We start from the raw sequence: 23,433 nt of genomic DNA, 5'->3' as shown, positions 1-23,433 counted from the left end.
ATGTTCATTCATTAGCTCTCTCATGCCTGCATACCAGCTATAGTCACTCTCTTTGCCCCGAAGTTATGCAGTCTTTATAAAGTCGTTCAGTAGCAGGGAAATGAGCTGGAAAAACTGATATTGCATCTGTAGCATCAGGTACTATTTAACCAGTGGGAGGGACTGATAAAATTAGCAAGTTGACTAACCACTTCCCTTCCTTGTGGCTCTTTAATATTATAACGGATACAGAAAAGTTCAGAAGGAGTGAGCTAGTTTGCGAAACCACAGCACACTTTGGCAAAGAGGGAATGCACAACAAAACGGGTAAGTTTCTTTATTTTAATCTTTTAAGAGAACTGTGAAAAAGATAGTGGGGCAGATGTTTTTAAGTCTGACTCTGCAAATCGTCTTTAATAATTTATAGGCTGTGGAAAGATAAACTTGTCATGAGGAGGGAAGCAAAAGGTTTTCCAATCAGTAACAGTAGCAACAAGAACAACAAAAAATACATTGAGCAAAAAATTCAACTCTGAGAATGCCTTTATTATTTCAGATAGACAAGACTAAAGTATTTTGGGGAGGGGGTTCTTGAATTAGTAAAAATATTGATGAATAAGTTCCTGTACTCTGATTTTTTGAAATTTAGCCTGGAATTGTCAGCAGGGGCATTATCTACTGAAGCTGAATGTCTGTCTGGATCCTGAAACAGCTTAGTCTTCTGTTGTCTTCTTTGTGGTTGAAAATGTTTGTTGCTTTTAACTCTTTTATTATCAAAAATTTCAAACACAAGCAAAAATAGAGTGAATAGTAGAGAGATTTCCCATGCGTCTATCACATAGCTTCAAGAGCTCAGGTTGTGTAATCCACACCTCTGTGGTATACTCCCTCCTTCAATCTAGTTGAATTGCAGCATTTTGAAATATGCCTATTGTGAACATTAAATAAAAGAGGCCTAAAGTTTCCTAAAGGCTCATACCAGCTCAGCAATATAAGGTTTAGAGAAATATTATTACATAAAATTGAATTATGAGTCATAGAAAGCACAAGTGAGTTTCCAATGGTTGTTTTACCAGTGGGAGCAGGAGTAGAGGATAGTAGATTTTAAGATTGTAGTCTCTGGAGCCAAACTGTTTGGGGTCAAATTTGGTTCCATCACAATCCAGTATCCTTAAGAAAATTTCTTAACCTTTCTGTGTCTCAGTTTCCTCACCTGAAAATGAATACAATAGCACTGATCTCCTGAGCATGAGGGATGATGAACCAGTGCATGCCAAGACTCTGAAAATTGCTGGGAACATAGAGTGCTCACTGTTTGTTAGCCCTACAACTGTTGGTCAAAATTATTAGAGTGATGGTAGGGTTGTGGTTTGTCCAAGCAGAAAGCCAAAGGTTGTATCTGAGCATATTGGGCTGTCTTCTGACCATTGCTTTTCTCCCGATTATTTTATAATGCCAGCCTAGGAAAAGTCTCCATTGAGATATCTTGCTTGCTTTTGCACTCTGTGAAAACTCCTTGCTCTTGCTTTCCCTCGCCAGCCTGAATTAATTTTCTCTACAAACAAAAGATATCTGAGCTTGTCTTGCCCACCCTCTCACTTTGAGGATGAGGGAGTAGAGATTGCTCTAAGCTCACAGAGCAAGGAGTAGATCTAATGGAAAAGACCCTGTCATGGGCTTCATGGGCTCCTCTAATGTCTGTTTGGAGGGGTGCTGCAGTTGGGTTTAGGCAACACTGTTGGGCCTGAGAGGCTGCCTCATATCTGAGCTCTTATGCATCCATCTCTGATGTAGAGGTCTTCCAGGGCTGCAAGTTGCTCAGATGCTTTTTTCATTGCTAATGAGAATGGTGAAATTCTGAGGATGGCAACAAATGGATGGTGAGGACCTTCCCTAAGCTATTTTTTTTCTATACTATTCATCAAATAGTAATGGCTGTCATTTATTGAGCATTTACAATGCACCTGGCACTGTGCTATGTGGTTTTTTTATTTACTCCTCCCTATATCCCTATGTAATACTTACTATTAATATCTTCATTTTATAGAAAAGGAAACTAAGGTGCAGAGAAGCTAAGCTACTTATCCAGCTCATAAGAGACAGCCAGGATTTTGTTCCAAGTCTGTCTGACTTCTTAGAGCGTTTGTCCACAAGAGATAGGTTTGTTCAAACATGTGCACTCGAAATGCATCCATGGTTTTGCTCTTAGGCTTCCTGAAGATGAAAGTCGTCAGTATTCCTATAAAGCAAGCTTAATGGAAAACCTTTTCTCTAGTAATAGTTTTCCCACAGTGAATTTTCAGAATGCCTAATTACAAGCTGGAAATTTGTCATAAATTTTGACAAATACAGAGGCAGGTGGGGGTGGTGTAGAGTTACCACTGTAAAAAGTAAATATTGAACTGACAGGTAAAAAAAAAAAGAAATGCTCTTTTAGTAAATTAACCATGCTTCAGTGGTGCATTTTGTTTTTAAGGCCATTTGTCTCTGTTGAGTTTTTGTAGAGGAGGGTGAAATACATCTAAGTCAGTTTTTGAGAACATGCAGTGCTGTTGTAAAACAAATGATAAACACTGATGCGCTGCAGAAATAAAAATTGGCTGAATCTTCTGGGAGGTAATGAAGAGAACTGGGACATGCACAGTCAGACATTTTAGAAACCTGGAATTGACTTGAAGTGCTTTATCTTTTACATTACGGGTACAACTGCAAAAATAGAACTGAATGTGTGAATGAAGAGAGAGGTTAATTTCACAACTTTGGAGAATTTTTTTCTCCTCCAATAGAGTAATGATGTTTTAAAATTTTTTTTTTCTTCACTTAAGGGGACATGGTCTAAAATTTAGAGCTAAAAATGCAAACATCAGACATAAATGATTGACTTACCTTTTATCAGGCAATCTGATACAATTTGCAATCGTTCATTTTTCCTTCATTGGCTACAGTACTTTTGTCATCTTGACAGAATCAGCCAAGCTTTACCTATAAAAATATTGGAAGAGATTTGAAATCATATGATCTTTTTGCAGAAAAAGAAAAGGATAAAGGGAATTGCAGCTGCCAGTGTTGGGGGGAGTGAAGTGGGAAGGGTCACTGTTATGTCGCATTCTTAGATTCTTTTTTTTTTTATTATACTTTAAGTTTTAGGGTACATGTGCACAACGTGCAGGTTTGTTACATATGGAACCCATCATTCTCAGCAAACTATCGCAAGGACAAAAAACCAAACACCGCATGTTCTCACTCATAGGTGGGAATTGAACAGTGAGAACACATGGACACAGGAAGGGGAACATCACACACCGGGGCATTCTTAGATTCTTAAACCTTTGAGAAAGCAGAACAGCTCTTTAGTACTGGCCACTGCAAACCATTTTCCAGAATTGTTCCATCATCTTGGTTTTTTTCTTTTTCTTTTTGTCTCTAATGTCTTTATCTCATAAGAACATATTCACAACCTGTAAAGCAGGGTTTAGAGTCGGAAATTTCTGTATTTGTCTGTCATTAGAGACAGATTCAGTGTGCCATTTAGCTTGTCAGTGTCCACTTCTTTGTGCAGTAATGTAATTTTTGGTGGGGTTGGTCACCCATGGGATTACTGCGTACTAGTGCCTTCATGTTTACAGATTGTTTTCTATCCTGATCTTTAACATTTGTCAATGCATTATGTCACTGCTATTATTAAATGTAAAAATTTAATAAGTTTTAAAAATCAATAAACATTAGTGCTTGATTTAAATGCTTGATTTAATTATTAACTTAATGATCAATTTAAATTTTAATAAGAAAATGTATTAAAAGTCTTGAATAGATAAAGCATTGTTTTCCCTTGAGATGAATTCTGTCTTCATTTGTTCTTTTGTCCATTTATTCACAATTGCTTAGCATCTCCTGCTGGAGATCCAGAAATCAATAATCACAGTTTGTGCCCTCAGAAAATTCACAGGTTTGGGGTGAAAAACAGTTGTATGAAATAAGTGATGCTATAGTTCACAAAATATATTCTAACTACATTGTACTGTTTACATTGGGAGAGAGGGTGTGTGTGTATGGATAATCCCAGACCCTGGGATTAGAGAATCGTGGTTCAAAGCCCATTTTATTAAATGGGCTTTGAGGGTACTAAAACTAATACCAGAGGTTATTAGTTAAATACCCTCTGGTTTTGGGTATTTAACTAATGTTCTTAGGCCATGGTTTCTTCACCTGTAAAATGATACTGAGCTATGCTAGGGGTGTTGTATTAATTTAACATGTGATACATGTTAAGTATTTATATAGCGTATGCTATAGTCTTTGGGGGATCAAGGATAGTTTCTCAAATGAAGTTAACTTTAAACAACCTGAATGGCATAGATGTTTCTAGTCACAGGGGACTGGATATGACAAAATGGAAAAGAGTTTTGCCTCTTTGAGAAAGAGAGTAAAGGTCAGCATGGCTGAAACATGTAAAAAGTGGGGAAGTTGCTTAGAGATACTGGCAGAGTCCAGATCGTGCTGGGCCTAGTAGGTCATGTTATGCAGCTGCATGTTGTGCAAGTGCAATCAGAAGTGATTGAAAGGTTTACACAGGTTGTTGCATGACCTGAATAATATTTTTAAACTAGTTGCAGAGTGGAGAATAGATTCGTGAAGAGCAAGAGTAGACACATAGAAATAGGTTAGAAAACTATTTCAATAGCTTAGTCCAAAAATGATGGCCACTTGGATTAAACAGTGTCAGGGGTGTAGGGGCAGCGGACAGAGTGAGAAATACTGTATAATTAATAGGACTTGGTAAACAATTGGATGCCATTGGGGAGTGTCAATTATGATCCTGTGGTGTTTAGCAACTGGGTCTAGTGAGATGTCTTGTATGAAGATGAGCAAATTGGAAGAAGAGCAGGCTTGGACTTCTCAATTTACATGCTTTTGAAACATTCAAGGGGAGATGTCAAGTAGGCATAAGATGTCATGTAGATGTTAAGTGAAGCCATGGAAATGGATGTGATCACTCAGAGAGATGGGATGAAGTGAGAAAAGCTGAGGATCCGGTACTTAACCACTGGAAATTCCAAAATTTGGAGGACAGAGGAGAAGCAGCCAGTAAAGGAAGTGGATAAGTCATGGTCAGATAAAAGGAAAAACAAGAAAGTTGTGGTTTTTAAGGAAAACAAAAGAAAATAGCATATTCAGGAGAAAGGAGTGATTATCCATGTCAAATGCTAAGGAGCTAATAAATAATCAAAAAACACCATGGAATTGGTATCATGGAGCTCATTGACATAAAATAAATAGGCAGAAAATATAATTTCTTTAAAATTGCATTGCATTTTAACATACTGACTAATCAGTTTTACTATTGACTAATTGAATAAATATATGAAGACAATAAAAGAGACATATTATTTTCCCAAGTGGCAGTATATTTAGAAATTATCTTACTTCTATCTTTATGTAACTGTATGGTATACAAGGAAGCAGTAATAAACTATGCTGGTCTAAACTTACTTCCCTGGAAGTGCAAAAGTACTTGAATTCAGCACTTTCTTCTTGTGTATTCCCAATATCAAGATTACCAGGTACCATTGCTGAGGAAACCATTTGCTTAGACCAGTAGTTGTCAACCGGGGGCAGTTTGGTACCCCAGAGCACATTTGGCAATGTCTAGAGATATTTTTGATTATTACAGCTGGCAGCAGGTAATCTAGGGGGCAGCATCTAGGGGGAAGAGGCCAGGGATGCTGCTGAATATCCTATAATGCACCAGACAGCCCCCCACAACAAAGAATTATTTGACCCCAAATGTCAATAGTGCTAAAGCTGAGAAACCTTGACATAGACTAATGCAGACCTGCTCAGTGCCTAACATCAGGCCTTGGCAATAGTAGATCTTCACTAGAATTTTTCTGCAGGAGAGTGGAAGATCCTTTACTGCCTTTTTTTCATGGTCTTCCAATAGGTTTGTGTAGTAAGTGATCTTTGAATTTGGTTTTTGTAAAAAACAAAGTGAATAAATAAAAGTATTGTGCACTCACGTGAATTACCTCTGCAGAATTTTCAATAGAATTTATCTATGTGGTTAAAAATAGAGGACAGTGCTCCACCCAGTGCATGTTAGACTTTTTACAGCAGAACTGGATTCTTTATGCAAAATTAGTTCCTATGCTGAAGCGCATTTTAGAGAAGTTTCAGTATTAAAACATACTTTAAACATTTAATAGATTAATTTTCTTAAAACCTGTAGAGATCTACGTCTTTAAAAATAATAAATTTTATTTTCTCTTGATTATAACATAATTCATATAGCTCATATTTGTGTGTGTGTGTGTGTGTGTGTGTGTGTGTAACTATAATAAACTCGTAGATACCCATAACCAAGGCAGGATATGGAATTTAATCATTATCAATAAAACCTCCTATGTGAATTCCCCTCTTTGCCAAGGAGAAACACAATTCTGAATATTTTGTTTCTTGTTTCCTTGTGTTAAAATTCTACTACATATATATGTATCCCCAAACGAAGTATGAAATTAGTTTTTTTAAAATGTCTACGCCTGTAGGATGGATTGGCAAGGAGAGCCATGGAAAAAATAAAACAAACTCAATGGCTATTTGAGAAATGCAGACACATGGCTTTGAGGCTTGGCACCAAGCGCGGGGGCAGTGGCACCATTAGAAAGAAGTAGACATTTCTGTGACTGTCTGCCTCTGTGGAGAAAGGGGGAGCCTAAGGTCAAGATGACAGTGGTTTAAACACAGTGTTAGAATGGAGGTTTTATGAACAGAATCACAGGAGGAGGCAGGGGACAAGAAGCACACAGGCTGAGACAGACTTTGTATGCGGTGCCTTCTTTCAGGAAGATTGAAGTGCCATGTTTATTGTCTAGACTTGTACTTGCCATGGAAGCAGGACATCTGAGAGCTTGCTCTGTCTGGGCAATTCAAGATAGAGACTTAGAGATGTCGTTGTTGAGCAGTAGAGCTGGAGGTGAAGATTTGAGAAACTTCAGTGTAGGTACGAGTTGAAGCCACATGAAAGGAAGAAACCTGGGGACAAAAAGCTTAGGGAATGCCCATAGCTAATGGTGGTATTGAAAACACATTATAAGCTTTTGCTATGGCTTTTGACTATTTTTATTTAAAAACTTTTTTATTTAAAAAACGTTTAATTAAAAACTGTTTTATTTCCACGTATAGGCTTCCTCGGGCTGTCTTTACAATATATGTTATGGTAGGGGATTATTAGGCTGGCACAAAAGTAATTGCGGTTTTTGCCATTAAATGGAGTGGACCAAAGAATTTTGCACCAATTCTTTGGTCCCTGTGTCTGCATTTCTCAAATAGGCATTGAGTTTGTTTTATTTTTCCAACTGCTCTCCTTGCCAATCCATCTTACAGGCATAGACATTTAAAAACTCTAATTTCATACCTTGTTTGGGGATACATAAATACATAGTGGAATTTTAACAAAATGTTAAATGTTTGAATGCTACAATAACATTCTAAACTAGGTTAGATTCTTGTGACAGTAAATAGGGTATTATGGTTTGGCTTGGAATTCTTGTAAGACTTGGAACAGTGTTTAGTCCTGATCCAAAAGAGTTTAGTCATCAGAAGAACCACAAGTGGCACAGTAAATGTCAGTGATAGGTGAAAATGTGACATCAGCAAAGTTTGTTTCTAGGGCTGCCATTCTCCTTTTTGTTAGTTTCTTTGGTCCTACATTTCTTCATCTTCACAATAAGAAGTTGGTCTGCATAATGTGTCAAATCACTGAAAAAATGTTCTCTGCTTTTTAACCTTCATGACCTTCCATCCTGCCTAAGGCCTGGGCCAGGTGGATTTCACTCTGCCCTTTCTTCTCTCACAGGCCATTTAAATGTTACAGCTCTAAATTCGTTTTTCTCAGAGTCCTGCTACTTACTAATGCTCATGTGTCAAGTCTGTATTATTTCCAGTAATTCACAATACACTATGATTGGCCTAATATATTCACTCCCAGATGGCTTCTTCACTGGGGGTTCACTGCCTGAACCTAAAGTGGTGCTCAATGGTAGCATGGCAGAGGTAAGCTAAACAGGGTGATATTGTTATTATTTATTTTCACAAGTACTTTTCTGATCCATATTTATCTAACCTTTATAAACATAACATTAGAAATGTAAGACCTACATTTTTATGTTTTTCTTACTTGAGATAATTTTCAAAAGTTTTTACTTTCCAGTCGATGAACTTTCTTTGTTTAGCTTGTATTTGAATTGACTGACTGTTCTTAAGTCAATTTTTATGTGATCATGTTGCTACATAGGACACTCTTAGTCATATAGCTATAGCTGTGAGTTGGTTTAAATATCCCATATAAAAAGTTATAAAAACAAATAGTAAAGCTGTTATTATGAATTTACCTATAGGAAAACTGAAATTTTATTAAAAATTTCATATCAGCATTTTGTGATTTTGTAACAACACCGTGAATGAAAACCCAGTAAGTAGGAGGGAAAGTGTTCTGTATTTATAGTTAGGATTATATCTGTTTGATTCAAAATGATGAGTTAGATTTTAAACTTATTTTGGAGCCCAACTATTCTTGAGTTTCTAAATGAATAAAGATATTTATATAATAAAAATTCAGTTTATTATTGAAAAATGAATTAAGATGACAGTAAATAACCTCAGGTGTAGGACTCTGCATTGTAAAGTGGTACATTTAATGTTTATGCAAGAGTAAGATTTTTAAAAAAATTTATTTTAAAAAGTGATTAGCACCTTGGCTGTACAACTCTTAAGATTTTTTTTTTTTTGCAACACTGCATAAAATTTGAAGTATTTTTTGCTTCAAAATTTGACCTACTTAGAAAAGTTCTGATAATTCCAACGTAATATATTCCTTGTTTTGTAAGCGCCTTGGGTTAATGTATTGGAGAGACAAGTAATCTCATCAAGAAGCGTAATGGACCCTATCACATTTCAAGATATATTTTTTTTCCCAGAACTTCTGCTTCAAATTTAGTCTGTGTTTAATGATACCACACTTTACTGGCCAGGGTACTTTTCCAGCAGTTTAACTCTCTTTGCATACAAATGGTGTTTTGGGTCTGGCTGCCATTACTGATCTTTTCCTTGAAATGAGGTGACATAATTTGATTTTTTACAGTCAGGAAAAAAAGGTTTAGTTCATCTTGAGAGGTTAGAGAAAGAAAGGTTATCATTGAATGAAATGCATGGCTTGATGCCATTTGTAAAACAGGTTGGTGCTAGCTCAAGAAGGCAGGAACAAATTCTAACTTGGTTGAAAAGTATGATTGGCGGAGGGGTAAAGGAAAATCTCTAGAATTAGTCATTCAGGGGCTCTGCAATGTAGATCTGAAGCAGCGCGGAGGAAAGGCTACCAATCCACCTTCATCTTAGCAAGCACTGTTCCTCTTCTTGATTCCAGTGAGCTACGTATTTTAGTCAAAGATGTTAAATTTTGAAGGCTTCTCAAGAGACTCTCATGACAAGCAAGATATTCTTTATTATCTCCTTTTATTAATGAAGCAGTTGAGGTCCTAAGAGACATTAAGTGACTTTCCCAGGAACGCAGATATCACCACCCTAAAATTCAGGTCTTCCTCCCCTTACAGCAGCCTCTCTCTAGGTCAAGCTTGTCCAACCTGTGGCCTGTGGGCCATGTGCAGCCCAGGGTGGCTTTGAATGCAGCCCAACACACATTTGTAAACTTTCCTAAAACATTATGAGATTTTTCTGCAATTTCTTTTTTTAGCTCATCGGCTATCATTAGTGTTAGTGCATTTTATGTGTGGCCCAAGACAATTCTTCCAATGTGGCCCAGAGAAGCCAAAAGATTGGATGCTCCTGCTCTAGATATACTGACTTTTCCAAGGAATGTCAGGGGTTAAGATCCGTTTTTAATTGGTTCCACTCCTGGTGGAAGGCTTTCTTCTATACATGTCAGGTTTTCTTTGACTTATCAATACCTGCATGAAGAAACAATGAACTGAAGGACATTTTAAAAGCAGGTTGTATAAGCCACTAAAAAATTTTGAATAATGCCTAGTCTCTGCATATAAGTAAAAAAAAAAACAGTTTAACAATATGTTAATTATTTGTAGACATTATTTTTATCACAATAAAATTAAGACATACTACAAGAACAAATTGACTTAGTTTTTCAGTTTGCAATTATCTTCCTAATTAAATACAGGTAAAGATCTTAATAAATGTAACATTAAAGTTCTTGAACTATATACCACACACTATTCCACATAAACAGACAGGTTATATTAAAACTAGCAAAGCCGTATTTTGTCTATGCTTGCTAGAAAATAAATTTCGCGTATATTCTAGAAGACAAAGATGATTTTGTATATGTAATTGACAAAAAATACTTCTAGGAGAAATATAATTATTGTATTAAAGGTTATGAAATGGCAGTTGAAACCCCTAAAGTCATGGATTCTAGTTAATACAGTATAATAAGGGAGAGCTCACACTATTCCTCATGAATCATGCTGAGAAAACGCCTGTCAAATAAAGAATTATTAAGTCGAGTTAAAAAAATTAATTTGTTTCTTCAAAACTGAAGTTAAGAAATGCAAACATTTTTTTCTCTGGATGAAAACACTGTTTTTTTTTTCCGCAATGCAATTTTATAAATAAAGGGTTTATTGCAAATGTATTTTGATGACCTTATTATACTCATTTTGTGTGAAATTGTTTAAAAAATAATATTCCCTCAAGTTGAATTGCTCAATTGAAACTTCTCTGCTTCTCAATATAAGCATCAGAATAATACTTTAAGGTCATAATATCAGAAGCTATTGACTAAGTGATTTAAAGATAGAATGTCTATATTCTCAGATGGAGCAAATTAATTTAAATATGGTAGTTGAAGTTGCATTTTATGATAGAGCAGGACATTGTTGTCGTGTTTTTTAACCTTACCCTGAAAATAATTATAGGAAAAAGCAATCTAGATACATTATAGATTTTTTTTTTATTGCATAAAGTGATTTAATCTTCTGTTTTATTCCGGAGACTTATTTAGGTTTCATTTACTATCCCACTGGGATAGTAAATAGCATAATACTTTCTTTCATATTACTATCTAAGTATTTAAATGCAGAAATGGAGATGAAAACTTTGACTCCTACTGCATTTGAATGTATGAATTTACATATATAAAAATGTACAATAAGCATGTGTATAGAAAAAATCAGTTATATTTTTTGTAGCTCTTGCTACAGAGACCAAGAGATCAAAATAAATCTGCCCTCAAATGAGAAGTGCCAGCTTCTTCGCTTCCCATTTCTCCCACCAGACACTCATGTTTAATAATGAGAATGAATGAATGATGCAGTGGATAAAGGTCTGTCTTGTTAATTGGATGTTCTCAGATGATGAAGTCTTAATACACCTGTGTTTTCCATATTCCCTCTAAATCACCATAGAATTCAAGAAAATGGATCTTGTGTAAATCTTCAGATCTGTTTATTTTTGTGCATATGCATTTGACCAAGTAATTAATTTAAATGATTTAAATGTTCAATGACTCTACTGCTTTTGAAGTCATATGTGTGGTTCTTAAAAATTTAAAATACCTAGGTGTTAAGAACAGCAGCCTTACCATCAGTTGGTGATCTCCTTAAGTGAAAATTGAAGAGTTTAAGGGCGCAAGTTGTACAGCAATTAAGTAGAAAATGTACATGTGATTAATAATAATTCCAGTCTACTTGTTTGTTTGCGTTCTTGGGTCAGTGCTAGTAATCTTACACACTTAGTTGACACTTGTGACGTATGCCCATATGCTTAGTTCTCTAATTGTGGTTCTGAAGGGGACTTACTTGGCATATGTAGTTTATATGCATCATCTCAGTCAGAAAATGAGAAGAAATCCAGATGATGATATGAAGTATGCAGTGTTGTCCTTTGGTGAAGGACAATGTGTATGGTGTGGCTGTATATGAGGGTTGAGGTGTCAAAGAAGGGCGTTAGTCTTGGAGCCAGGAAGATCTGGATTTTTACATAAGCATATTATTAGCTACCTCAGTGATATTTGCAAACTAACTTTACCTTTCTAAGTCTCAGTTTCTTCATCCATAATGCCTTCTTTGTGAGATGGTAGTAAACTAAAAGGAAAAAAGTTATGTAAAGTTTGAACCTACTTTCTAGAAGACATGAACAAAATGGCTTTGCCTTCATGTGTTTCAGTTTCTTCATCTAAATGTCTACTCTGTAAGGTAGTAGTAATTGTATGATGAAATCATTCTGTAAAGCTAGAAACAAACCTTCTAGAAGGCATAGACAGTGTCTAGTCTATAGTACAGTGTTTGGGGCCTAGGGAGTGCTCAGTAGTCATTTGAGTGACTTTAGGCACTTAGGATACTGAGATATTAAACAAATATTGTTTCTGTGATTTTCTTTTTCCAGAGTTCTTTAACTGGTTGAATTACTGGTTAACAATAGTTAATCATCTCAGTTAAGTAACTTTTTCCTTCAGGTCTTATTTCGTACATATATAATATATAAAGTGTTGTTTGTCAATTTTTTTTTATGGCTTTTCCTAAAAACATGATTTTACTGGATGCAGTAGCATAAAGAAGCCATTAAAATATTGATAGTTTTTCATAGAAAGGGTAGAACACCAGTTAATATAATGATTAAGTGTATAGTAAATTCACCCCACCTGTATTATGGTCAAGTCACTAGCATAAAGCTATTAAGTTTTCAGAGATGGCAAAAGGGTGGTTATGGAATGAGACTCTTTTTTTTTTTTTTTTTTTTGGAGACGGAGTCTTGCTCTGTCGCCCAGGCAGGAGTGCAGTGGCGCGATCTCGGCTCACTGCAAGCTCCACCTCCCGGGTTCCTGCCTCAGCCTTCTGAGTGGCTGGGACTACAGGCACCCGCCGCCACGCCCACCTAATTTTTTTGTGTGTGTTTTTAGTAGTTTCACCGTGTTAGCCAGGATGGTCTCGATCTCCTGACCTTGTGATCTGCCCACCTCGGCCTCCCAAAGTGCTGGGATTAAAGGCGTGAACCACCGCTCCCGGCCAGAATGAGACTCTTACATTCTTTACGTTGAAAAGGATAGGTGCTGGAGTCCATGGTAAGATTGTTAGCTGACTACCAAATTGCATTCCTTCTTGTTGCATGGAAACAGTACCTCAGCACGTGGCTGGCCAGCTAGGCACTATGACTTCCAGTTCCCATTTGAGATAGGTGTGGCCATGTGGCTGAGTTCTTATGAATAGAATGTGAGTGATTTGGCAATTTGTGTCACTTCTGGATCTGTGCTTTAAGATATTAGTTAGGCTCCATATTCCTTCCCCCTCCTGCTGGCTGGAACCTCACATGGTTTTGGTCCAGTGTCAATCTTATGCTGTAGCAGTGCTCTAGAAATGTCAGGGCAGCAAGGTGGAAAGAACCTTGGTTGCTGAGGTCCTGCCAACCTGAAGTGTTACACAAGAAAGAAATAAACTTCTCTGTTGTTTACAACACTGTATTAATTGGTTTCTTTGTTACAGCAGCTTAGTATAAACCCTGCTTGATAGAGAGTCCCATAGAATTTGGTTGACCTGGGCTCTGCCTAGCATTAGCAAAGTGTTTTGAATCTCCAAGCCCCGGGGTCCTTATGTGTTACATGGTACTATTGTGAGATTATACTATATAAGAGTTTAAAAGTTCAGCATTTAAATATACCGGGGACTGTACTAAGTGCCTTCTATACACTGTCATTTAATGTTCATGACTAAGTTATGAGTTAGGAATTATCTGGATTTTATGGATGGGAGCTTTGAGGAATGATGAGTGTAAATTACTTTCCCAAAGGTCTAGAGCTTGTACTGATAGAGCCAGGTTTTTAAAAAGCTCAGACTACCAGTCTTCAGAGCTCATACTCTCAAGCAATACCAGCAGCTTTTAGCAAAGTCTTTGGAAAATATTAAGCATTCCATAAGTGCTAATAGTATTATTAATTCTTAGCAAACATCATGGAACCCCTGTTATAGGTAAAGTAATGTGGGTTGTGCTTTGGGGACCCTCAGGCTGTTTAGCAGGGGACACAGATGTATAAAAAAGTCATCAGAGTACAAGTACTGCATGAAAGTTGAAAAAAAGTAGGTTCTCTTTGACAAAAAAGTAATAGGGATCAATGAATCTCAGAAACTAGATCACCTACCATGCAATCACAAAATATGCCATATTCTACACTGTTTATATTAAATTAATATTTAAGGTCCATACATCACTTTTTAATGGGGGCAGACTGCGTAAGCCATTTTTACATATTCCAAGACTTAAGAATATGTCTTGTGATTTCTCTAAGAGAAATTCTCCAGCGAATCAGAAGGATAGAACCCTCAGTGGAAAATGTATGAAAATGATCCATGCTGCCCTGGACATTCACATATGCCCCCACCCCCACCTCTGCTGTCCCTGACTAGTGAATCCTTCCTAACACATCCAGATGCCATGGCCCCTGATTTTATTGGAATAGGGTAAAAAGTTTAAGAACCGGAAATTCTAAATTGTGTTTCTTTATAGGATAAGAAATCAGTTTTTTGCTCACACAGTCTTCCTTCAGGGCAGGAAGACCTTCTCTGACCCACCAATCTGGGAAGCACCTTTCCCTCCTGGTTATTCTCTTTTCCAGAATTCTGTATATTTCTTCCATAGCCCACTTTTTATAATTGTAATGTTTGTGTTTGTTTTTACTTGCACACTGTATATCTTTTTTCATCTTCACTCTTGATGATAAGTGCCACAATAGCAAAAATCATATACCCTCCACCAACCTCCACCAACTGGCAGATATCCTAGGCCAGTGCCTGACACATAGCAGGTGCTCAATAAACGGTCATCAAATATGAAAATACATGAATAATATTAGGTTTCAGTAAAAGAAAAAAAGTATTGTTAGTTTCCCCACTTTCTCGACTAATTCTGAAAAAGGAAAATGAAAACATGTTCTGGAATAGTTTGCTTCCACTGAAGCTAGAAATCCACATTCACATTTGCTGGCTCTTTCACCTTCTTCCACTGTACCAACCCATATGTGTCCAAAGAAACATAACTGAAAGCTAAATAAAGCATGACTCCCCTTTTATCATCAGGTTTTCTGGTCTGTAAGTCAACCAGAGAAGTAGTAATCTAGAACTGTTTGAATGACACATAGTTCTGCTGTACCCTTGTAGAGCATACAAAGAAACAAAGTTTCTGATCTCTAGGCAGGGGTCTAATAGATGAGAAGACAAGACATATGCATAGCACATCATATAATATAGAGTGAGTAAAGAGTGTAGGCAGTAATTGCTTAAGGGTTTAGGAAAGGAAGTTGGTACAGTGGCCTGGGCTGATCAGGAGAGCTTGGAATGGGTTGGTGAAGGGAAGTACTTTTCCAGGTCTTGAGGGACTAACTAAAACAAGGAAGGTAACCTGAGCCAAGGTGAGTGAGCTAGGACACCAAGATGTATTTTAGTTTGAATTTATTTCTGTCCACAGCAATTCATTCCCCAGTCCTGAGACATGGAATGAAGTGTAAGTTGTTTATTTGGGAGGAGATCCCAGGAAACTCCAATAGGGGAAATGAGGCAGGGAATGGAAGGCAGCCAAAAAGCAATATGTTAGCAAGTAAGTTGGTGTGCTAGGTAACTAAAGCTTAATTCTGCTGGGGAACTCTGGAAATCTCTGTACAACAGGTGCACAGGGTAAGGAACTGGGGTATTTCAATACCAACTCCTGACCATTGTTATTAGTTGGGGGCTGCTGTGGGTAGGACTCAGACTTCGGGTGGGGGTGTTAATTCCTCAGCACTCTGGCCACTGAAAAATGCATCCAGTCGTTACAGTTAGAAGTCAATGTCTGGCCAGTGTGTACTGCAGTCGCAAAAGCAAGGAGATATGGGTGGACTGTTGATAGCATCTGCTATGATGTGTTTTCAGAAGTAAATCTGAGTTTTACCCATGCTCCAGAAATATGTTTACATGGTTTCGAAGTAGCAGCCTTTGTAGGAAAGAAAAGATGATAGTAATCTAAGTTTAATTAAGACTGAGTAGTATAGGGGTAGTTTGGAATTGACCAATAGATTCTGAAGCCTTCTACAGTTACTTTTGGTCTCTCTGCAAATGGTGCTATTCGTGCTGCTGGTAATTACTTTTCTTCAACGCCTTTTGATCCAGGCATTTTCTTGCTTACGATCTTTGGATGGATATTCATGCTGGCAGGATTAAGTCTTAACTCCTCAGACTTTAAGATTTCTACAGTTATTTCAACTGTTTTTCTAGCTTCATCAATATTGCTGAATGTAAATTCTTCACTCCAACCAGACTTATTTACTCACACTCCTTTACGCTCATGCTATTTTGGATTTGCGAAACACCCCCCACTTACTTAAATTCTTCCCATTCTCCATGTCTGTTTCCAAACTCCCTCATGCAGCCATCTCCCCTGGTCATCTGAGCCAGCAGGCTGAGATCTCACTTCTCTCCTGGACCTCATTCCACAGTTAACATTGTGACATGTATTCTATCTATTAATGTGAAGTTAATTTTTTCTTATGTTATTAAATTTATTGTGTGTTTATATCTTGGCCCCTCAGCTAGAGGAGGGCAGTTGTTGTGTGTGTGTGTGTGTGTGTGCGTGTGTGTGTGTGTGTGTGTGTGTATAGGAGGAGGCAAGAGTATCTGTTTTAAAGCCATACCTCTCAAGTTCAAATCCTGGCTTCCCCATTTATGAGCTTTGAGTCCGTGGGCAAGTAATTGACACCTCAACAAGCATGAACATTTATGCCTGTTAATCCAAGAGTACAAAGGGAGGGCACATAAATGAAAGTTCTGACGTGCATTAGAAAGGCTCTGAATATGAGAATCATCTTGAACACATTGAGTTTTGTGAAAATAATGGTAATTGTTCAAGACCGTTATAAAAAAATTGATTTCCTCCAAAGTTCTTGTTACCATGTCATTTTCACAAATAAAGTGCTTGCTTTTTCTTAGATTCTAAAACTAGTTTCTAACATTATAAAATCATAATTATTGCCCGATGCCATGGCTCACGCTTGCATTCCCAGCACTTTGGGAGTGTGAGGCGGACAGATCACTTGAGGTCAGGAGTTGTGGACCAGGCTGACCAACATGGTGAAACCCTGCCTCTATTAAAAATACAAAAATTAGCCAGGTATGGTGGTGCACACATGTAGCCCCAGCTACTCAGGAAGCTGAGACAGAAGAATCACTTGAACCCAAGAGGCAGAGGTTGCAGTGAGCCAAAATTGTGCCACTGCACTCCAGTCTGGGTGACAGAGTGAGACTCTGTCCCAAACTTTTTTAAAAATTGTAAAATTGAAAAAAATCATAATTATTATTAAAGTCATAGTAATATTTTAAAAACAATTATCATACATTAACAAAACAGCCGATGTCACTAACACCAAAGATCAGGGTGTGGAATATATGCACCAGTGGTTCTCCATCTGACTAGATATACTTTCCAGGAAATGAAAATACTTGGAAGCTTTTCAAAAAGTTCTAGAAGAAAAACCATTTCTGATACCTACAAATATACATGTATATGAAAGTGTTACAAATATAAAAACACATGTTTTCAAACTCAAATGTAATTTTAAGAACTTTGCCTTAATTTATGTTTATATTGCCAAGTAGCTTAAACATTTTAATAGTGTCACTGACTGATGTTGATTGTTAAAGACTTCATCCAATTCATGAAGTTGGTTTTAACAATCTATATGAACTAGGTTAATTAAAATGTGAAATTTGCAAAACCAAGCCTATGTAGAATACTTTTAAACATCAGAAGAAAATAAATCACTGTTGTAGCCTTGTTTCTTTCATAGTTATATAAATTTGCTTAACCATATACAAGAAAAGAACTTTTCTTTTGAGGAAAAGGTACACTTGAACTCTGATCTGTAATTATTTAAGCTTTGGACAGTTCATAGCCTAATCATCATTTGCTGTAAATATACCATACTCCCTTTCAAAATGATATTTAATCTGCATTTAGTACGTGGTATTGGATTTTAAATTTCTTAAAGATATAAAAAAGTTTTGGTATACTCAGTAGGTGATTGAAGATGCGCTACTTCATGGAGAAAAATATATTAGGTGTGTCTGACCTGGAAAGTATGTTCTATTAATCTTTTTCTTGTCTCAGATTTATAACAAAAAGAAGTGGAAACTATATTAAGCAAAGATATAAGTTACATATATGTGTGTATGTGTATATACATATTTCTATAGGATATGAAAACATGTTAGCCATTATATTTTCTCTTTTTCATGCTGTTCTCTAATTTAAACTCAAATTCTGGGGATTCGTATGAGTTTTTATGGGTAAATACTAAGACAGGAAGATAGGGTTCATTGAATGGATCCCTTCTTCAGATCCACTTTATAAGGCAGGCTTTACCTGTGTGCGTAGATGTAGAAACAGGTCCAGAAACACCAGGGAACCTGAACAAAGTCACATGGCTGGGGGAGAGGAGAATTCGTGTCAACTCCAATTCCTTTGGAGAATATATGCAAATTACCTGCTTGTGTTTGTGGAGATCCCTAAGTCAATCTATATTACCCACATTTCAATGCATAATTGTGAATTTACTGAGACTTTGACCGGAAGTATTGTAAAGCTGAGCTTGTTTTATGGCATTTGGGAGGAGTTGAAATAAATCATTTCAAGGACAATTAAATGTTCAGCCCAAGGTACACTTGTCCTTGGTTTAAACACCCATTTCCTTTAAGGACTTTCTAATGAGACCTTGTGGGTTTTCCAAAAAATATACCGTGTCAGTGGCAGCTTATTCACCTTACTTACATAGTTCGAGGAACTGCTTGTTTAAATTTAGATACTGTCTCTGATGAAATGTTTTGACAAAGTAATACCAGCTTGATACTATTTAAAATATTTTGACAGATGGGAAAATTGTTTCAGTCTGAGTTGAGCAATACTTTATTGCAGTATTTTGTGAGTTAGAAAAAAAATGGTAAAGGTAGCCTCACTGTTCCCCAAAATAACATCCTTCCATTCTCCCTGAGGAGAGAAAGGCCTCCATTCAGTCATAGATTACAGTATGTGTGCTGAGTATGTTAAGAATTCACACAGTTTAAACAAGAGGGAACATTTGGGGACTATTTCCAAACAGGGAACATTTATTGTTCTGTAAGCAAACCGAACCTAAAGAACTTTCAGGAACATTTGTTGTGGTAGCATGTTATCAGAGCCTTCTTATGCCATGGTGAGATTGTTCTTAATTAATAAAACTAAATCACTAGATTTTAAAACTGACTTGGATGAAAAAAAAAGCTCAAATTTACCTACTTCAATATCTAGAGTTTTTAAAAATATGCAATTATAATAAAAAATATTTAAATATTTCACATTAGTTGCAAAGGATGAAATCCAGGTGGTCCTTGTTTGTGATATTAAACAAATGTGTTGAAGCAATGTGATAGGGCAGTGGTCCTCAAAGTGTGATTCCTGGACCATTAGAAATGCAAATTCTAGGCTTTCTGATTCAGACACTGGTGCAGCCCAGCCATCTGGATTTTTAACTCGTGTTCCTGATCATTCAGATGCACACTTTCAGATGCATCATTCAGATGCAGCTTGATAAGTGCCCAGATAGTGTAGAGACTTTCAAGCTATCCCAAGGCCTGCCAGATTGGAAAGAAGGAGGATTGTGTTGGGGCGGGGGGGGTGGGGGAGGATGATCAGGAATGGTTCCCAGGCTTCCCCATGTCCATTTCAGCTATAGGAACTTTGATTTTCTGTTTTAGATATCACAAAGTTTTATGATGGGCTCTGTGACTACACGGTTTTGAAAAACACTGGGATAGATATTTCTTTGGAGGACGATATACCGTGGCCCAGAAAATCTTTAGAGAATGACAGCATCTCTGGCTGTGTTCACATCATTTTAGCAATATGTGTGTCCTGAAACTGAATTTGGTCAGTAAAGTAAGAGTTAGCCTGTGTGTCAGTGACAGCCTCATGTTAACCAGTCTCTTAAGGAACACATGTACAAATCAGAAATGCCAGTTTTATTTTTCTAATTACAATCAGAGGCATAACAAAAAATTATGCGTACACTCAGGTTTAACTTCTCCTGATAGTCACACTGTGCACAAGTTAACATTTAGAGTTGGGGATATCCCAACAATCCCTTGTCCAGTGATTGAATTGTCCATGATACTAATTCAGGCCTCCACCTTTGATATATTCCTGCAGGTGTGACATAGACATCATACAGCATTGTTAACTTACAACTGTAGAATCAGGGGAAAGAGAAATTGACATTTTCTACAGATTTTTATCAACTTGTACAAATCCATCACACACACACAGACACACACTCTTACTAAATTGCTGAGGGCCGCTAAATTCAGTGTCTTTCTGAACGATGTTATACAAATCTACTCTATTATCTCTTTCAAATTTCTATTTCTAAAAAAATTATATATTATTGATGGTTATTTATATAGATTTTTAATATCATTAATTAAATTGTAATAAGATCTTTATGTTAATGTAACTTTTTGCTCACATCAATTTTATATTGATATTATTTGTTTACCTCTCAGTTCTGGAGAGAGGTGATGATGATGATGATGATGACAAAAATAGGTTACTGTTTTTATAACAAGGATTCTGCAGTTAACATTTAGAGGTCTTACACAGTACCAAATAGTGTTCTAAGTATTTTATATTTATTAATACTTTTTATTCACATAGCCTACTTATGACAAAAGCCTTTAACCTTTTGAACATAACCCCCAATGAAAAATAATTGAGATTTAGTACATATATACTTCCTTTATGTATATATTGTATATGATTAGGAAAAGAAATAATGAATCAACTTTTATTATGTCTAATAACTCATGAGTTTTTATTCCATCCCATTTTATTGTGTTTAATTTCATTTTTAAAAGTCCAGTTGAGATTCAGAAAATTGATTTCATTATTCACATTAATAGTCACAGCCTATAGAATGAAAAATTGTGCTATCAGACAGATAATATTATTATTTATATTTTACAGATGAGGAAATAGGCACAGAGAGGTTAGGTTAGTTGCCCAAATTTACATAATGAGTGGCAAATCCACAGTTCAGACTTAGGCAGTTTGTCTCCAAAGCCCTCACTCATAGTACTATATTCTGTCTTACCTAGTCAGCTCCTTCATATTCTACTACTGTCAAGGAGGGATGAACCAAATGGGGAATGTTTTTCTCCCAAATATGGGGACAATATAGTGACAGCCTCAAATTTTCTAAATAGAAGGATTTAGAGATGAAGGAATGGAGACTGGCTGTAGACTGGCGTTAGAGCTACTTTTCCATTTGAAGGCATCCTTTTATTTAGGATGTGTGTTTGTTTTAGGAAGTATTTGTAAAGAAGCTGATGGAGATTAATATGGGGGGAAATGGCTTTTGCCACTGAACCACCCTCTTGGCACTACCACGGGAAATTTATTTTAAACAATTTAAAGAACAGTAGGTGGAAAAGATGTGTACCCAGATTTAAAACAAAATCTTTGTTATGTGGAGCTTCCTGGTGAATGAGGAGAGGACAAAGTGATTGTAGGGCCTATTGTCCTGACTCCTTCTAGGGCATGCAGTTAGAGGTGCAGGACTGCTACCATGGCTGCATATTTTTGAACACAGACATATTTTTTCCCTGGTGCTTTTAAATGTGATTTAAAAATATGTGTCAGATGAGCAGGCACAAAATGCAAAGATAGGAAAGCCATACAGTGAAAAATCTATTTCTCCATCTTTTCCTTGGTTGTCTCTCTTTTCTCTCTCTTTCCTAGAAACAATCACTGTTGTCTCTTTCTTGTGTAGCCTTCCAGAATGCTATGCTATGTGTGTCTGTGTGAGTATCTGTAGTAAACATTAACATATTACTACACATTTTCTATGCCTTGAATTTATTCCTCTTATAGTATGTTTCAGATTTTGTTCCACATGTGGAAGTGCCTTGTGCCTCCTTTTTCACCACTACATAGTAGTTCGTTGTGTGGGTTTTCCAAAATTAATTTAACAGATTCTCTGTTAGCAGACATTAGGTAATTTATAATCTCTTGCAAGCCTGATTATTTTAAATTTAAATTGCACCTAGGGTTCTGAGTCCTCTATGTGGTCTTTTATTCTTAGCAGAAGCTTCACAACTCTCTGGGTCTTCAGCAGGGACTGATAAAGATCAAATTGTTGAATTAGGTCAGGTTTGTGTCAGGAAGTTGCTTGATCTAAATTTTCTCAGATGGCTATTTTTAGCTTGTGAAGAGTAATCATGGTAAGAAATCTTTGTATCTTGCCCTAGACAGTCTTCTCTTGGAAGATTAAAGTGGCCCCCTTTAAAAGATTTAAGAAATGCAATTTGCTAACAGTTTAATGGGTTTATCAGGGACTTTGAGGATATATTTCTAGAAGGAGAAATATTTTTGTTTCTCTGAAAGTTCTAGCTACTTTATTCTCCATAGCCCTTAAAAACTTTTCAGATTTGTCTTCCTATAATTCATAGAGATTTGGAAAATTAGACATAAGGCACCTGTTTTCTTAAATGCATGGTTACCTATTCCTTTGTCCTATCCTTTCAAGACAATTCTGGGAACAGTTTGTTCAGCTTTACAAAGAAAACATTTCTTCACCACCTGAGTTTTCTGTCACCCATGCATTCTAAGAATATTTTAGCTGATTTCAGGGAAAACGTATTCAATATTAGTGAGTGATAATTATATGAAAAATAGACCAGTAAAGCAATCAAGTGGAAACTTGGTAGAAATGTATAGATAAGTGACCTGGTCCATTCTGCATTTTTCTGATTCAATTATATCCACAGTAACTCAGAGATAACAAAATTGGTGCTATGTAGCAAATAATCTGAAGAAAATAATGCTGTAAATTCTTTCAGAAATGATTTCAGAATTTAATATTTTCCTGTCAGAAGATTTATAACCTGACACTGAGAATTATTAAGGCTCAGATCCAAATACTTAGTTCATTTTCTCTTGCTCAGCATTTAGTAAAGATGTGGAACACACTAGTCAGATACTGGTTAGTCAAGCTCGGAATTCAGGATTTCATATCATTGTCACCATGTGTGAACTTTGGAATATTTGGATTTTAATATATGCAAATGCTTTTATAATGTGTGATGTGTTAGGTGAAAATTATTGCACACACTAACAATTTAATTTAAAATGCTACTCTTGAATATTTTATAAACCACTGGAATAATAACATACCCTTAATGAATATAAAACTGTTCCTTCTTCCTTTGTTAAATCATGTGGGCTGCATTCTACTTAATACACTGCCTCAATTTATCCTTTTGTGCTAAGATTTTAAGTTAAAATAGAAAATAAACAATAAATCAAGTTGGACTGCAATCATGTTCACTTGGGAAATTTTACTTAGAGACATTTGATATATTTTTGGAGGGATTTCAGGGATCT

General features: G+C 36.4%; 1 protein-coding gene across 11 annotated transcripts in view; it reads left to right on the top strand.

The window, feature by feature from the left end:
* Window positions 1-23,433, top strand: part of HDAC9 (histone deacetylase 9) — a 911,013-nt gene that overhangs the window by 206,190 nt on the left and 681,390 nt on the right. Inside the window, exon 1 of one of the 11 annotated variants that reach the window (XM_054496835.2) lies at window positions 237-306. The exons of the other annotated variants lie outside the window; for them this stretch is intronic. Within the exon in view, the coding sequence (XP_054352810.1) occupies window positions 291-306 (16 nt within the window). The 5' untranslated portion in view covers window positions 237-290. Of the gene's footprint in view, window positions 1-236; window positions 307-23,433 lie in introns of those variants that run through there. 11 annotated transcript variants of the gene reach the window in all.

The sequence above is a fragment of the Pongo pygmaeus genome, chromosome 6 (assembly GCF_028885625.2).
Source record: "Pongo pygmaeus isolate AG05252 chromosome 6, NHGRI_mPonPyg2-v2.0_pri, whole genome shotgun sequence".
NCBI lineage: Eukaryota > Metazoa > Chordata > Mammalia > Primates > Hominidae > Pongo > Pongo pygmaeus.
Note: the sequence above shows the minus strand (reverse complement) of the source record. Positions and strands in the feature narration are given on the sequence as shown.